This window comes from Mus musculus, chromosome 1 (assembly GCF_000001635.26).
Source record: "Mus musculus strain C57BL/6J chromosome 1, GRCm38.p6 C57BL/6J".
Classification (NCBI taxonomy): domain Eukaryota; kingdom Metazoa; phylum Chordata; class Mammalia; order Rodentia; family Muridae; genus Mus; species Mus musculus.
Genome location: NC_000067.6, coordinates 110,076,067 through 110,094,796, shown reverse-complemented (window position 1 = coordinate 110,094,796; position 18,730 = coordinate 110,076,067). Strand labels below are relative to the sequence as shown.

Here is an 18,730-nt window from a genome sequence, read left to right as displayed (position 1 = left end):
GATATTGTACAAATTTGTTTTTTTATGCAATATCCATAGGAATTGTTTCTCCATCTATAGGAATGAGAGTTTTGCTATATATAGTAGCCTGGGGTGCCATTTTTGTTCTCTTAGGGTCTGTATACCATCTGCCAAGGATCTTCTTTGTCTTTCATTGTCACTGGTGTGAAGTTTGGTAAAATTCTGATAGGTCTGCCCTTATAAGTAACATTACATAACATTTTTTTCCTTATTGCTTTTAATATTCCTTCTTTGTATTGTACATTTGGTGTTTTGACTATTATGTGATGGGAGGAATTTCTTCTCTAGTCCAATCTATTTGGAGTCCTATAGGTTTCTTGTATGTTCATGAGCATCTCTTTCTTTAGGTTCAGGAAGTTTTCTTTTATAACGTTGTTGAAGATATTTTCTGGCACTTTAACTCTCTTCACTCTCTTCTATAACTGTCATCCTTAGGTTTGGTCTCCTCATTGTGTCCTCAGTTTCCTGGATGTTTTGGGTTAGGAGCTTTTTGCATTTTGCACTTTCTTTGACTATTGTATCAATGTTTCCTATGGTATCTTTTGCACCTGAGATTCTCACTTCTATCTCTTTTATTTTGTTGGTGATGCTTGTATCTATGGTTCCTGATCTCTTTCCTAGGTTATCTATATTCAGGGTTGTCTCCATTTGTGATTTCTTTGTTGTTTCTATTTTCATTTCTGTTTTTAGCTCCCATATGGTTTTGTTCAATTCCTTCACCTGTTTATGTTTTCCTGAAATTCTTTAAGGGATTTCTGTGTTTTCTCTTTAAGGGCTTTTAACTGTTTACCTGTGTTCTCCTGTATTTCTTTAAGGAAGTTATTTATGTCCTTCTTGAAGTCCTCTATCATCATCATGAAATGTTATTTTAAATTAGAGTCTTACTTTTCTGTGTTGGGGTATCCAGGGCTCACTGTGGGGAGATAAATGGGTTCTGATTTCTTGGTTTCTTTTGCTTATGTTCTTTCCCTTGCCTCTTGCTATATGTTTATCTCTGGTGTTAACTGGTCTTTCTGTCTCTGACTGTGGCTTTTCCCTCTTGCAGGCGTGTGTGTCAGTACTCCTTGGAGACCAGTTCTCTCCTCGAGGAATTTGGGTATGGAGAGCTATGGCACAGGATTACCTCTGAGGTGCAGATGGAAAACAGAAGAATCCTGTCTCTGTCTGTTCCTTGGTTCCTGTGTCATGATAGCTCTGGGTGGGTTCCTCTTGGCTCAGAAATATGAGCAGAAGTGGTGGGTGGTGTTACCCTTGGTCACAGGTGTGTAGGCACTCCTGGTAACCAGCTCTCTCCTGACAGTATTTGGGTATGGAGTGCTGTGGCAAAGGATCAGCTCTCAGCACAGATAGAAACCAGAAGGATCCTATCTTAGGCTGCTCCTTAGATCCTATGTCCTGAGGGCTCTGGCTGGGTCTATCTGAGCAGAAGTGGTGGTCTTCCCTGTGCTCACAGGTGTGTCTACACTTCTGGGAGAAGAACTCTCTCCCAGCGGTATTTGGGTATCACAATATATCATTTTAATTATGACATCCCTAAGTCCTGTAATTTGATTTCAAATCTTTAATCATTCTTTTCAGATTTTCTTAGAAATTCAAAATCCTGTATATTTTTTTTCAAATTTTATATTAACCTTATCCACATCTATAAGTAATGTCTGCTGGGAATTTCATTGATCCAATGAATTAACTTATAAATAACTGACAATTTCACTTCTTAGTAAGTAGAGCCATTCAAACGATGAATACTAGCTTTATAATTGGCTGTTTCTGTTATGTTTTCCATCAGTGATTTGTCTTTACACCCATCTATCAGTTCTATACACGTTCGCCTAGACAGAAATATGTACTTATGTTTTAGAATTATTGTAAATTTCTTGTTTCTTTAAGTCTTTGGTTGATGCAAACGAAAGTATAAATGCAAAATTTGCTTATAAAGGCAATATTCTTGATGAAGATTAAATAGTTTCTTATTCTAGGAGAGATCATTGACTAGGGGTTTGTTATGTTACTATAGTAATTGCCCACAGATACCAGCAGCCATGCTTTTTCTTCATTAGTGTCCGTGAGCTTTCTTACTTTTTTATGTCTTACTGAACTAACATGTTTGTCTCTCATGATAATTACAAGTTAACATATTTATATACATTTTAAATAAAATATATACACCGTTCCTTTCCTTTCGACACTTCAATTCCTCTCATTCTCAGTAGTTTCCATTGATAGCTTCCTTGCTTATCATTATTAAACCTATACACAAACGCACAAGAGAAAATATAAAATCCAATGTTCTTAGTCAACATTATTTGTGTGTATATGATTTCAAGGCTCAAGTCTTGAAATATAATAATATCAGTAGACTTGCCAAAGATGAAAGGGTAAAGGTTTATAAAGTTCCACACTAGAAAAATAATTACAATCACCTAATGGCTGATAAGAGTAAGACTTAGCCTCTACTGGAGATGAGCATGATGGGCATTATCCAATTTCATTTTTAGTAGGCTCTCTGCCCTTTTTCCTTTTCTATTTCACCTTTTTTTGTGAACGGACTGGACCAGCTTACCTAGAATTCTGGTTGGCTTGAAATTTTGGTCAGTTTATTCTAGAAGCTTTTAGAAAAATTACATTACTCATAGTGATGGGTTTCATAAAGACAATTTTTTTCTCTAAGTTTATTCTGAACTCTGGCTGAATGGCTCAGAGTTGATATATATACATTTCATTTCTCATTAGGGTGGAGCTAATGACTATATTTTACTCTATTTTTTATTCCAGAATTGGGCTAAACTTCATAAAAGGTGAGTGTTCATTTGTTATGGTGTTTTTGTGTTCTTTTTAATCACATTCAAATTTAAACATAACTAAGTATCTAGAAATAATCATAAGTTCATAGGAAACTAAATTCTCTATCACTCAAGGAGTTATCATTACTTAATTATGAACTTTAGTGATTTAATGCAATATTTATCTAAACAGCTGTGATCTTTACATCTATCCATAATGGTGCTATATATGTGTGTTGTTAATATGAATAAGTGGTTATAATTTCCTAATTCCTTCCTGTTATTCATTTACAAATTCAGAGTAATTATTTAATCTGATTCAAATCATTCCCTTTTTCTATTGATCCTATACAAGGGAGTTCTAGCATATATTATAAATGTATAGGAGAAATATAACAAATTGAATTGTTGTATTAAACACGGAAACTTAAGGTATAGAGAAAGAACTACATATTAAGAAGAGATGGAAGACTTTAATAATGCACACTAGCAAACAAATAACTTATCCAGGGAGCTATGTGCTTATCATGTTCCTAAATGACAGTCTTGTGATAACAAAATATTAAAGGTATTGCTCTGTATCTACTTAGTAGACACAAGCTTGATGGGCATGCCAACAAATTATAAGTAAAGTTCCACTAAAATCACCCATTAATTTATAAAGATATTAGATAAAATATAACCCCCTAAATAAAAGAAGCAAAGAAAATTAGATTTATTATTACTATTATTATTCTTTTATTATTGTTGTTGTTATCATCATCATCTACTATTGGAAGTAGAATAGTCTTCAAAAGTAGAGTGAAACTAAATTTAAGCAGGGACCTTGGGTCTCAGACATTAGAAAGATTTGCAGAGACACACTGTCCTCAAGTGTTCTGGTTAATTATTGTCAGCCCAACATGAATTAGAGACCTCTGAGAAGAGGTCTCTTCAATGGAGAAACTGCCACTGTCAAACTGGCTTTTGGGTATGACTAACGGGTATTTTTATTAATGGTTATGTAAGGACCCAGCCCCATTATAAGAGGTGACATCTGTCGGCTGGTGTACCTGAGCTGTAGAAAAAGTAGCTGAGTAAGGCAGAGGAAGCACAACAGAAAACAAACAGCATTGGTTTTGTTTTGTCTCTGGGTTCTTGCCTTAAGTTCCTGGCCTAGCTTTCTATAATGTTGTAATTAATCCTTCAAGCCAAATGAACCCATTCTTTCCTCAAGGTGAATCATCTAAAGCTTTGTCACAGCAACAGAGAACCAAACTTGGCATTTGTAAAATCAGTGGTGCAGGGACTGAGGAAGGCACCTGATAGATTAATTTGAGGCAGAATGGGAAGTGGGAGGAGAGTTGCTATCACAACCAGGAGTCACCAATCAATACAGTTTCTGATCCCAGTAATATTCAAACTCAAAATAGTTCTTCTAGCTTCTCTCAAATAAATACTTGACTTCCCATTAGTGCTTGTTTGAGTGACTTTTCAGAGACAACTTATATAATTGTAGAATGACACTTAAGCTGCCCTGTCATTTTTCAGATAGGCATCTATCAATGTATTTAAATATCTAAGCTCATTCTTATTTCTGAGATTTTACATAATAGCCTTTACTATTCATATTCACTGCATCACAGAGAAGATCCATCAGCTATTTCCCCTCTAAAAAAATCAACAAAAAATATCATCTTTCCTACTACTCATTTCAGAATAGATTGAATATTTAAAACATAAGTTATTATTTCCCCCAATTTTTTAATAAAGATTATATCAAGTGTAGGACAGGTGTCTATTTGGACATCTAGATCCTATTTATCTAAAGTATTCTTAATTTCACTTAGCTTTTATTCAACGAAGTCCTCTGTGCATAAAAAAATGTACAAATTATTAGATTCCTTGTAATTATTTAGGTGTTGGTGTACATGGCCACAGGCATTTGGGTAAAGTGACGAGTTCAACATATGAGCCTAGTAAATATATACAATTCTAATTTCTCACCAAATTAAAGAAATTGACTCCAATAAACTCGTCATTTCCTGCTTAACACAATTTTAAAATGATCATTCCATAGTAAGCACACTAGTCTAACAAAACACTTTTTTCTGGATTCTCTCATATACATATGTATATTTTATCTCTCCATGTTTAGTAGCAATTATGTTGAAATGAGCAATAGTTTGAAGTAGAACACAACTCCTAGTTTCCTCACAGAACTGGTTCCTGCTACTTTTCAGATTAACCATCTGCACTGCTAACACTATTTTTTTCACAGCACTAGTTCCCTTTGTGTATTATAAAATGGAAAAACTTATAAATTATGTAGAATAATATACACAACTATATGTATATATACAGGCTACTTAAAATGCACACTAAATTATTGAAACACACCAAATGTGTTCACACTAGCCCCACTATATCAGGCTATTTCTGAAACCATTTTATGTCTTGAATTGGAGAACATTCAACAAAAAGAATGTTAGCAGTGCCTGTGGTAAATATTATCCAAGCATACTGTAATGTGCTTATATAGTTTTAGAGTGAAATGGTAAGAAATTCTGAAAATGTTGCTTAATAATTTTTATACATCCATCCTTACATCTAATCTTATTTTAATAATGTCATACTTCAACACATAGCTGCTTTGATCATTCTGTCTTTGTATTTCACAGTTCACATATGGATAATGGAAAACAAATGAAACAAAATATGGGTATGTTCGAATAAGCTATCTAGATTTAAGGAAAACCACAGAGAGACCTAATATTTCTTAGTGTTGTTATATTGCAGATAAGCACAGAGATCTGGGTTCACCTTGCCATTTGTATCTATGCCCTGTGTTCTGTGCCCATTTGTAGAAAATGGTGTAACTTCATCATTTAGATCCATACTATTCAGATATACCTAAAAGAAACATAGTCATGCTCTACGTTAGATTTGTTCAGTTTATCCAAAGACTGCCATATGCAAAACAATATTGATACTATCATTTCCTTCAAATGAGCTGAGTTGTGATTTGTCTCACAATTAGACATGTTACTACAAAGACTTTTTTTGCTACTTCATCTAGATGGTAAGTTCCTAGATGTTGAAGAAATGTTCTGTTCTTCTTTGTTTTATTCTTATTATTCAGCATGTTCCCCAGAACCTTGCACAGAAGAGTTTCTTAATAAATATATGTTGAGCCATTGATCAGTCTGCCAGTGCTGACATGAAGAATGAGTTTGAGTTTTTGCTCTCTGGTTTCCTTTATGGTCCTTACAACCTTGGATAAGTACTTTAAAGTGAAGTTGATACTGTCTTAAAAGATGATGAGATACAATTGTCTGCAGCCTGCCCTTCCTTGTTCAGTAGATGTTAGTATTTACTGTTCAAAGTGACATAAAATATTATACAAACACTTTAAAACAAACTGTAGAAAGGTGTAAACTCTGTTATCAACTATTGCTTAAAGAAAAATTTAAAATGTCACACTTTCTTTTCCTGAGTAATTTTAACCATCACCTAATTCCCACCTCTGTACTTCACAGTTCACATGTAGAAAGTGGAAAGCAAAAGTAATGAAATATGAGACTGTTCCAATAAGATATCTAGATGAAAGGAAAGCCACAGAGAGACCTAACATTTCCTAATGGTGTTATATTGCATACAATCACAGAGGTCTGGGCTCATAGAACCTTGCCATTTGCACCTATTACCTCTGTAACAGTCAAAATGACAATGTTATGACAGTGATGCAAGCAAGCAATTTATTTTTTCTCAGCAGAGGGCAGTTTCATAGAGGAAAGTCACCGTGTTTGACGCATTAGCAAGGTGATATTTCCATTTGCATATGTATGGGCTGGAACACATTGGGAGAGGATCTTGATTTTGCCTTGCTGGTACTGTATTTCTACTGAGAATCCATACTATGCAATATGATATTTTAATGTGTTAGCATAAAAATAGTTAACAAATTCAGAACTGATGATTCAATTTCTGAACTCTTTAACACCTTAATAATATTATTTTCCCTTTAAGTTATTATAATAAAGCACTGTTTATTTATATCTCAAGAACAGTAGGTATTGGAGATCTGAAACCATATGATGAGGAGGAACAATAAGGCTCACATGATGTCATCTTTCCTCAACATACTGTATAGCTACACATGCACAAATGTAAAAGCACATATGTATTCACAAATACATACACATTCACATACAAACACACATTAAATCAATGTGAAACAAAATGAACAACATCTATGATGTCATAGAAGCAAGATCACAATTATAAAGACTCGTCATATTCTATTACCATCTGGAAATTCTTGTTTTCTGCTTCCTCAGAACACTGTTGTTTATCATGTGTAGGTCCATGTTGAGAGAGGATTTGAAATATGAAAGTTTAATGATCTCTTAATGAAAATAGATGCTGACTTCTACAAAGCCATCATAAAATGCTTGCCATTTATTGGGATATATATATGTTCAAAATAAGCTTTATGATTAATAGACAACATGGCAGGGGTAGAGCTGGCTTAGTAGTTACTAACACACACTCTCCTTCTGAAGAACCACATTTGGTTCCAAGCATTTATGTCAAGTCCATCATAATTGTCTGTAATTCAAGTTTCACACTCTCTTCCACACTCCACAAACATCTGCATATATACACATATTCAGACACACACATAAACAAACAGAAAAACAAATCTTTAAAAATAGTCCATGTGATTGCTTATAAAATATGAATTTTAACTGACTTTTCTGACATTAAATTGTTATGAAAACATAACAAAGATAATACATAATGATAACATTTGTTATTATTGGTCATTTCTATTTATCATTAACAAAAGGAAAACATAAACTAAAGCGCATATCATACCATTTGTTCCCCATTACTGGTTTACACAGCAATATAGGAAGTCACATGACATAATGTAGACCATTCAACAAACACTGCTGGGAAGAGACCCAGTTTTTATAGATTGCATGAGAGTAAATACAGACAATAAGACAAACTATGGAAATTTAAAAGAGCATCATAAATGGATTGGGAAGAGGAATATATAAAATTAGAAAGGAAAAGATGTGTGCCACAAATATTAGTGTTAATATTAATAAAGTAGTTTAAAATAATGAAATATTTCAAACATAACAGTATTAGACTCAAATCAAGCAGATAATATGATACATACAAAGAGAAATTAATCATTTTAAATTACTTGAGACAAGCCTATCTCACTGTGAGAAAATAATGTAAGCTTTTCCTTAGCTTCCAACTCATTTTCTTTACTTTTCAGGAAAGAAAAACAAGGTGAACAGGGAACAGTAGACATGATTTTGTACTAGTAAAAGTCATGATATCTTGACTACATAGCTTGGAATTCAGCCTTTGGCCTGGTTATTTCTTTCTGAGATCTGAAGTTCATACTTCAATTTCCCTAATATGAGTGACTATATAATTCACCCTATCTGTCCTTCCTTTTCCTTAAATTATAGCATATAGAATTTTCATTGTCTCTTTTCATGTACAGTATTATTAAAAATGAAATTGTTACTCAGAAAAACATCAACAATATTATATGCAAATGAACGAATAAAATGAAATAAGATAACAAATACCAATGGTCTCTATATACGTCTTTGAATGCTTCCTTTCATTGAGGCCATAAATAATGGTAAATGTTAGTATGCTTTTATCCCTTTATATACTTCCACATACTAGAAAAACTTATGGCACCTCTTATTAATTTAAATAATTTAAGTAGAAGCAACATTATAATCAGTAACTGGTTTATGCTTACTGTGACTATTACTGGTGAAGGTATGTATTTGTATAACACAAGCTCCTGAGTATGTAAAAATGGAGAAACTTTTCTTAGCCACACTCTACAACTTGAGGAAATTTCATAAGATTACACCCCTAGATGAAGACCTATAGGCATTTACTGGCTACTAAAAGAGAAAAATCAGTCTTACCCAAGAATAAGCCACCTGACAGACTATCTACTTATATACAGTCAACCCAAATTAGTGTACATATGAAAAATGCTAAATAAACTCAACAGGTTATATTTATGTATTCATATGCATTAATTCTCTTTTTATGTTTCACTATCAATATGACATGGCCAGCTACCTTTTGTATCCACTCTAATGATGGACTGTAGCCTAGAACTGTGAGCTAAAATGAACCCCTTCTCTTTAGGATGATTGTTGTAAAGATGTTTTAGCAATCAATTAATCAATCAATCAATAAATAAAATAGAATAGACTAACTACTGTATGAGGCAATGTGTTACAAATTCAAATTATAGAACACAAATACTTTCTCAAATATATTTTACCTACTCTGCTCTTCCAAACTACTTGAATTATTCATTGCATTCATACAAACATAACAGCTGATATCAGATAGGCTAGTGTAGGTAGTTTGAAATGCTCACATATCACAAATGTATTATATTAAAGGAGATTATTTAATAAAAAATGAGTCTAGTTTTGTTGAAAGAATGGTAATTTAAAGTGTCTTCAAACATAGATAAGGTATTTTTCGTATTTACTGCTACAACTAGTGAAGTTAATAAGCACATGCTGCTCACAGAGACTGATTTGAAAATTATTTATTACATTAATTCTTAATTTAATTAATTCATCCCTAAACTGAATTTGTAAAGATGCTGTGTGGCTCTGTTCCTCTTAAAAGTCTTAGACTGAGGCTTTGCATAGGAAGAAAGAAGCCCTTGATTTGTTGCAAATCATAGAAGGCCATTATACAGAATGATGACTGTGAACACAAAAATACTGATGAGAATCATAGGAAGGGGGAACAACAAACCGTTACCTCACAGGGCTGTTGGAAGAATCTGGGTCATGAGCTGCTACAGTGCCAATGATATGCCCCACCTGTGTCGCTTCTGACACCTCCATGGGATACAAGGGTGAAGAAAAAACAGGGGGCTCATCCACATCTTCCACAATTATCTTAACCGTTGTTGTGTCACTGAATGGACCCAAGCTCAGAAACCGGGGATCAGCATCTCGATTTGCAGCTTCTATGCGCAGTGTATAACTCGTTTTGGCTTCAAAATCGAGTTCCTGTAAAGAAAGTTATTAAGGAAATTAAATTACCAATTAGATAGTCAGCAAAGCACAGTCTTTTCACTTATATTCATAAGTGAAAACCATAATGAATAACCATAGAGGAGACTCTGTCATGAAACTGCACAATCAGCATTCAAAAACAATAAGCATTTATGTCAATCAGAGTCCTTGCTCGTTTTCCAGCTCAGACACTGGTTACGTGCTTTTGAGTTAATATAGTCCATTCTACTGTTATACGTTGTTCAGACAGACACAGTCTTTACAAGTTTATTAAGAAGAATGCTATGATTTAAAAGTATTATCCAACTGGGCATCAGTATAATATTCTTGAATCATATAATATATCTATTCAGTAATATAGATTATATGGGAAGAAAACTCCTTTCTTCACTCAGGCTCTCATTGATTAAAGTTCAATGGTTTAGGAGGCTATGCTCATGTTCTGAGTTCCCGGGTGCTCAAAATGTAGATGTAGTCAGTAGAAATATGTTTATGGTGCTCAGACTCATACTATAGCTTATTCTTTACTATAAGGCACCCACAGTTTATGCTTTCCTTGACATTCTATTGCTAAACCTAAATGCTCTCTAATTAGGTGACTGATACTTGTATTTAAGCCTATTAAATTTGTTTGTGATTTTCCAAGAGGACTAATGATGTTAAAAATCTGTTCAAAGGCAGTCACTGGAAGCTTCAAAAGATTATAAAAAAATAAATATTGCACTAAAACACCATCTGTGTCATATATATATATATATATATATATATATAGTGCATGCTTGGAACGATAACATGTAGAGAGAGACAGCTACTCAGAGCTTCTGTTCTCAATTACATCACTGAAAAAGGTCCCCAAATTCTCTACATTTAATGATTCAAAACAAAAAAGATTATAAAGTAATAAAGAACATGATAGGAATATGGCTAATTCCAAAGAACATTTTACTTAATATAAACATTTAACAAGAAATACATTGAAAATATAATAGTGGCAGTTGAAATATAAATTTATGTACTGTGCCTACAGGCATATGTGGGCATTAGTGTGGGTTTGCAGATATTCCAAGCCATCTCCAAAAGGGTTTGGAATCAAGTAAAATGTATTTATAACAATTTATATAGTACAAAATATATTGACATATGTTGTATATATAAAATACTATATTCTCTATATCATATAATATCTAAAATTTATATAGTATATGTGATATATGCAATACTATGTAGTACATGCAGTATATATTATACTTAACATAAAAGTACCAGCACTTGTAAACAAATATATATATATATATATATATATATATATATATATATATATATATATACACAGATATATGTGCATGCAATATTTATTATATAATTAGATTATGCTGCTCTATTTTGGCTAATAGAAAGGAAAACTGATACACAAAATTTGTTTCAATACCTAACCTAGACAAATCTTAGCAACATTCTTTTTTTTGTTGTTGTTGTTGCTTGATATTTCTGTATTTATCAGGTATATTATTATTATTATTATTATTATTATTATTATTATTATTACGTATTTTCCTCAATTTAGAATGCTATCCCAAAAGTCCCCCATACCCTCCCCCGCCACTTCCCTACCCACCCATTCCCATTTTTTGGCCCTGGCATTCCCCTGTACTGGGGCATATAAAGTTTGTGTGTCCAATGGGCCTCTCTTTCCAGTGATGGCAGATTAGGCCATCTTTTGATACATATGCAGCTAGAGTCAAGAGCTCCGGGGTACTGGATAGTTCATAATGTTGTTGCACCTACAGGGTTGCAGATCTCTTTAGCTCCTTGGATACTTTCTCTAGTTCCTCCATTGGGGCCCTGTGCTCCATCCAATAGCTGACTGTGAGCATCCACTACTAGTTTGTTACAATCAATTAGGTCCATGCTTTTATTCTCCAACACTCATTTCTCTTTGAGTTTTGAAAGTAAATTTTAACTGAATTTTAGCAATACTACAAAATTAAAGCACTGATCTTGAGCACAAACAACCTAAAATTTACCTATACCTTTGACACAGATGATGCAGATAGCCCAAGTGGGAAACAGTGAAAGAAATGATATGTATTTTTGATGTATACTTCTTGATCACAAACAAAACAAACTTTGTAAATAGCTCCAGAAGGAGAATTAAAACTGTAAATTATATGAGGTTTTCTAAAAAAAAATGCTGAGACTCAGAAAAAGCAGTGACACAGACATCATCTTGTTAGAAATTCTATAGTCCTTTAATGAGAAAAATTTGTGTTTATATTTTTATTATTATTGTATTTTGTATACACAATATGTGTGCTTCCAAACACGAGGGTGTACATGTGGAGGTGAGGGGACAATCCTATGGATTTATTTGTTTCTTTCCACCTTTAAATTAACTGTGGGGATCCCATGCCTGCACTGGATGCATTCTTAGCTACTGAGTAAGTTCCTTGTGTTGCTTATGTGTCTATACTCTAAGAAGATGTAGAGTCTAAGACTCCAAAATGTCCAGCTTATTTGATGAGGCATCAATTTAATGATGAATATGTGCAGGTATGCATTTTTTAAGAGGTCTTTCGGGTAATTTTGACACAATTCCTCACTTAGAATTTCCACAGTGGTTGTGAAATTTTACTGGGCCTGAACCTACAATTCAATGCTTGTTAGTGGGAGTGCTGAGAACAAGTAGACAATCTGTATTCACCAGAAAGTGTTTACAGACCTTGAAAGACTATAAAAATCTTTGTATATAACTTTGTTTTAGTCTCACGTTACTTATATAAATGTCAAAACATTAAATAAAAGCTTTCATCAAACATTATGTCTATATTAAACAGGGCAGGTTAAGATTCTATTTGGTATCTCTTTGCAAACCAATGCAAACTACAATCTACCTTTAAGATATTTAGTCAAATACATTCAACAGTACCAAAAGGTACTGTTCACATTAAATTTTGTCTCACCTACAAATAATAATTTAAAATTTACTACAAATATAAATATAATTATTTTATATTACTTACAATTTAAATATGTTTGGAAGGCAGCACATGAGATACAGAATCTGGGTGTTATAAATTCATATAAAAACAGTAACACTCAAGAAATAATCTTTATAGAGCATGATGAAAATATAATAATCAAAAATGTATATTATAAACCAATATTTGAGGACATGCTACATTAAAAAAATAGTTGCAGAGCTTGTCTGTCTGCCATGTATTCACTATTTGAACACATTTTAAAACTGACATTTAATTCATTTAATTAACTTTTTTCTTCCTAATTATTGAGATACATGAAATGCATTTTTAAAGTGTTAATTTTTTTTTTTACCAGAAAAATCTTTTACACAATGCTAATGATACTGTTAAGACAGCCCAGAATAAGAAAGAAAAACACAAGTATGGAGTATGAATCTCAAATCTCATAAGACTGGAAGTTGCACAACAAATCAGCATCACACTGATACTTTGAATATATAATAATAAGTAAGACTAATGAGGCATGCAAGTATCTGTATTATAAAGAACAAAATTAGTAAAGCCATAAAGTTACCCTGAGAATTATAGGTGCTGATTAGTCACGTGTCAAGGATTCTGATGCCAGAGTTATAAGCAGAGGCAAAAACAGCTGGTTTACTAAAATTGGCTCACTGGCTGCAAAAGAGACTTTTTAAATTTACTATTAGCATGGATGATTATATCTAAGGCCAGGGTCTGTCAATTTCCTGCAACTAGCCAGATGGTAAACATCAGACATTATAAGCCGCATGTTCTCTTCCGTATGTGAAGGAAGGGGCATAGTCGTGCATTGGTGATTCTACACAGATAAACATGTAATTCTGAGTCATTTCTTTGTATCCCTGGGAATCCACATTTTCCATTAACTTAAAATCAGAAAATATTGTAGCCCATGAATTTTATGAAACACACATATAATAAATAAAAGTTCCACTGAATAAAAAAATCAAGGCAGTCCACAAAGGCCAGACATATCTTTTTAGATCAACTGCTCACTCTTCTTTCAACACCTTTCACTGCAATTAAGATGGACTATTTTCCATGGAAAGTGCACATGTACCTTTTGTTTTCCCTTTCCCATGTAACTTCATATTTTTTAGATTCATGGGAAGTGTTTTAGAAACTGTTATCTTCTTTTTTAAAATCTTTTTTTATTGGATAATTTGTGTATTTACATTTCAAATGTTATATCCACTCCCATATCCCCTCTGTCGCATTCCCCTACACTGGGCATTGGGGTATCAAGTCTTCACAGTACCAAGGGCCTCTCCTCCCATTGATGTCCAACAAGGCTACATATGTGGCTGGTGCCATGGGTCCCTCCATGTGTACTCCTTGGTTGGTGGTTTAGTCCCTGAGAGCTCGGGGGGTTATGGGTGGTTCATATTGTTGTTCTTTCTATGGGGTTGCAAACACCTTCAGCTCCTTCAGTCCTTTCCCTAACTCCTCCATTGGGAACCCCATGCTCAGTCCAATGGTTGGCTGAGAGCATCCTCATCTGTATTGGTCATGCTCTGGCACAGCCTCTCAGGAGGCAGCTATATCAGGCTCCTGTCAGTATGCACTTCTTGGCATCCACAATAGTGTCTGGGTTTCGTAACCTTATACTGAATGCATCTCCATGTGAGGCAGTCTCTGAATGGCCTTTCCTTCAGTCTCTGCTTTACAATTTGTCTCATATCTCCTTCTGTGAGTATTTTGTTCCCCCTTCTAGGAAAGACTGAAACACCCACACTTTGGTCTTCCTTATTTTTGAGCTTCATGTGTTCTGTGAATTGTATCATGGTCTTCTTTATGGATATTACTGTAACCTTATTGCATAAAAAAATAATAAACCTTTATATCAAGAAACATTCCTGGCCAAGTAATTTTCTTCATTTAATTCTTTAACATGCATTTGAGTACTTTTGAAATTATGTGAATGCATGTGTATGAGAGTGAAGGTATGTGCACTTTAATGCAGTTATCTAAGGAGGTTAGAAGAGAACATCATATTCTCTGAAGCTGAAATTACAGATAGGTATGAGCAGTCCAACAAGCTTACTAGGAATTGAACCAGTAACAACAATATATGCTTTGAACCTCAGTCATTTTCAAGATTCCATTTTGAGGAACTGTGAGAGGGGTGACTTGGAGGGGGCAATGGCTGAACTGTAAAATAAATAAATAAATAAATAAATAAATAAATAAATAAATAAAAATAATTTTTAAAAGGTATTTAAGTAAATGGCAGAATAATAGCATTAAGGGTTGGTTATCTATGCTCCTTCATGCTGTCAATATTTTAACCATCCCTGTAACACTGAACAATGAGCTTTGATGGGGGTCCTGAGAGGACAGCCGATACTCAAACTGCCTCTAAGAAAGAGTCTCCATAGTCTTTTTGCTCTACCTGAAAGGTGAAGGCGCACTGAGAAGACCCTTCTCAGTGTTAGGAAGAATGCTTTCTACGGGGATTGATTTTGCCTTGACATAGGACTGGCCAGGTGTCAATTGCAAAATGAGTAGATTTTTTTTAATTGTTTAAACAATACACTGTGTTATTTTTATTATAACAGTTTAATAGGGAATATGCACTACTTTGAAGAGATGCGAGTACTATATAGTTCAGAGATCTAAAGAAAGTTACAAATATCCATATTTAAGAGACAACATTTCTATGGACTTGTGGGCAAGTGGGGTCCCCACCCATTACTTTTATGTTATATCATACAGGATTTCTGTATACATCTCTTTTGTATTAAAATAAAACCACTCCAATCAGGCAGTTTATAAACACCCATAACTCAGATTCCAAGGAATCTGACATTTTCTTCTGGCAGATACTGCACAGGGCACAGATAGACACATAAATATAAAATAAATTGTTAAAAGCATTCCACTCTGACTTGATCTGTTTTATATCAGATATAATATATGTATTCCAACATTCCTTTTTCTTGCTATGCTTATTAAACTTATTTCTTGTAAGTAAATGACTGTAAAAAAAAAAAAGACAATATTAACAGACAAAATAGCCTGTACTACAACTCTGCTTTAAAGATAATCTTACTCCAAATAAATTGACTGTTCAGAATCTTCAATTAATCTACCACCACAGAGAAGACATGACTGCAAAAAAAAAATTCTGTACATTTTATGTACTGATTAAGCTCTTTTCCCAGTTGCTTCTACAAGCCACACAGAACCTATTCATTATGCAGAACTGCATGCAGTGCTGTCATTTTGTTTTGTCCCTGGGTTGTGACCAAGAAGGTCTTAATGTTCTCTTCAGCTGTGGTAAATTTAGACAGTCTTCTTTTGGCTTCATTTTCCTAAAATCATTTTCTTTAGAAAACTTACCATGAAAATTGTTTCTCTGTTCCTTGGAGATTTAAAAACCTTTGAAAACTTCTGTTCATTACTTAAAACACAAGATTATATCTTTTTAACACTTAATTCAACACAATGAAATGTAACCAAAGAGATGAGAAGACCTCTCCCTTTAGTCAATGGAGGAGTTAGTGACTAGTTTTCAAGGGTCTTATACTCAGTTTAATATCTCTGTTGCCATAAAGACACAGGAAAGACAATTGGCAAACTCGAATGAGCCATGGTGCCTCATTTTAAAATTCAGTTACACACACCCCCAAAAAAATCTGTTTGCATTACTAAACCTGAATTCAGACTTCAGTTGAATAAAGTATGATTTTTTTTTTTTTTTATCTCTTACAACAATGGTCCTGGAGTTGAAGTCTACTTTGTCTGGTAAATTTGTACAGTGGTTTTTATTGTTTTTGTTTGTTTGTTTGTTTGTTTGTTTGTTTGTTTTGTTTTTGTGACACCTACAAGAAATGTTAGAAAACTGAGGGTTTGTCTTGAGATTTTTTGAATCATTAACTCTATACCAGGTTAAGAATTAGAAGTTATTTATTTGTTGAAGATAATGACAATAATGTATAGAGAATAGATTATGGTATTATTTTGATATTTTATAATGACTTATGTGAAGTATATAAAAATGAAATTTAAGAGGCAAAGACTGAGCCAAGTGTCTAAGGATTTGTGAAGGTAAAGCTGGGACCAGAGGAGAGGAGCACAACCAGGATTTAAATAATTTAAAAAAAAAATTAATAAAAAATGAACAAAATCAAACAACAACAAAACCAAAATCATAATGGGTGTCTGAATGAATTTTATAGTCCTTTAATTCATAATATTAACATTAAAAATATGCTCTAATTCTATGATTATCAAGACCACATGAATACACATTATCAACATTCACATTATGCAAACATACTTACCAGTATATACAAACTATTACAAGTAATTCCTTTAAATTTATAATTTAAATTATAAATAAAAATATAGTTATTAATATCAGAAACTTAATTTATAATGTCAAAAAGGTTAGTCTTATTTCCATATATATTTTAGTGTTGAGATAGCAATCTCTAACTTAACAGACTTCAAATGGATTCAACACATAATGTCTCCATTTTACTTTTCTTTCAATGTCAATGCTTATTGTGTTTCATATTCTTATGTGAACTCACACGAAAGTTACTATCTGCGATGGTTTGAAAGAGAATGAACACGATATGTTCATATAATTGCATGCTTGGTCCCCAGTTGGAACTCTTTGAGAAAGAATAAAAAGTTTATGAGGTTTGCCTGTTGGAGAGGGAGTGTCACTAGGAATGGGCTTTGAGGTATCATAAGCACATGTTAGTCTCTCTCTCTCTCTCTCTTTCTCTCTCTCTCTGCCTGCTGCTTGTAGATAGTGCTACTACTTCCCTATCTTCTCTATTGAGGACCCCATGCTCAGTCTAATGGTTGGCTGTGAACATCTGCCTTTGTAAGGCTCTGACAGGGCCTCTAGGAGACAGCCATACTTTTAAGGTTCAGAAGTCATTTAATCTACTCCCACAGATCAAACCAACTATGCTGATAACCATTATTTAATCCTTAATTAACAACTACTTTCCTTTTACAGACAAAATGTTACTGCCTATTCCAGACTAAATTCCTCAAACATTCTTGGTTTTATAGAATGTGTTCCCATGCAACCTATTACAGGCTTACTACATACTACCCACCCCATGCAGAAAATCCCACTGCTGGGGTTTTGTTCCACTGTTGTGATTACCCAACAGGTTTGTCTCTACAAAAGAAAAGGACAGTGTCGCTGCCACAAATTCAAATGAGACTGACCAAAATCACCTAGGACCTACCTAGGACAATAAAGCTGCCTTATTTGACTGAAGACTCCTAAGGCAAACACAGTGAGATCCACAGATGACATCTGAGACCCACAGAGAACAGACGTGGTACCTTCCAGCTCCCCAAAGGGCCATGCCCAGTGCAGAACAACAACCCTATACACACACACACACACACACACACACACACACACACACACACACAGAGAGAGAGAGAGAGAGAGAGAGAGAGAGAGAGAGAGAGAGAGAGAACTTGCTTGCCAAGGTCACATGACTACCTAACTTGGGGAAATGTACATGATAGTAAGGAAAACATGATATGTATATTTATTAATCAAATGTTTAAAACTGGTGTTAATGCCCTAACAAACTGTACAACACATCAAACAATTGGTTCAATAATCTCTTGTCTTAATGCACCCACCCCTCATTACCCTTCTGGCTTATAATATGCTAATCATCCAGACTGTTTTGTGTTTTGTTTTGATAACTCCACCCTACCCCAAATTTTTTATTACAAATGATACAGTCACATGAAAAAGCAAAAGGAAGGAGTTGTGGTACACAAAAACATGCTAGGAACTGTCGTAAAGTAGAGAAGGTTGAGCCGCTGAGACTCAATG

General features: G+C 33.9%; 1 protein-coding gene across 17 annotated transcripts in view; it reads right to left on the bottom strand.

The window, feature by feature from the left end:
- Cdh7 (cadherin 7, type 2) overlaps window positions 1-18,730 on the bottom strand; it is a 163,036-nt gene that overhangs the window by 50,476 nt on the left and 93,830 nt on the right. For 16 of the 17 annotated variants that reach the window (XM_017320693.2, XM_006529608.3, XM_006529600.3 and 13 more), the window contains one exon: window positions 9,624-9,877. In XM_017320693.2, the coding sequence (XP_017176182.1) occupies window positions 9,624-9,877 (254 nt within the window). Of the gene's footprint in view, window positions 1-9,623; window positions 9,878-12,903; window positions 15,023-18,730 lie in introns of those variants that run through there. The other variant, XM_011248008.3, reaches the window with a different exon arrangement.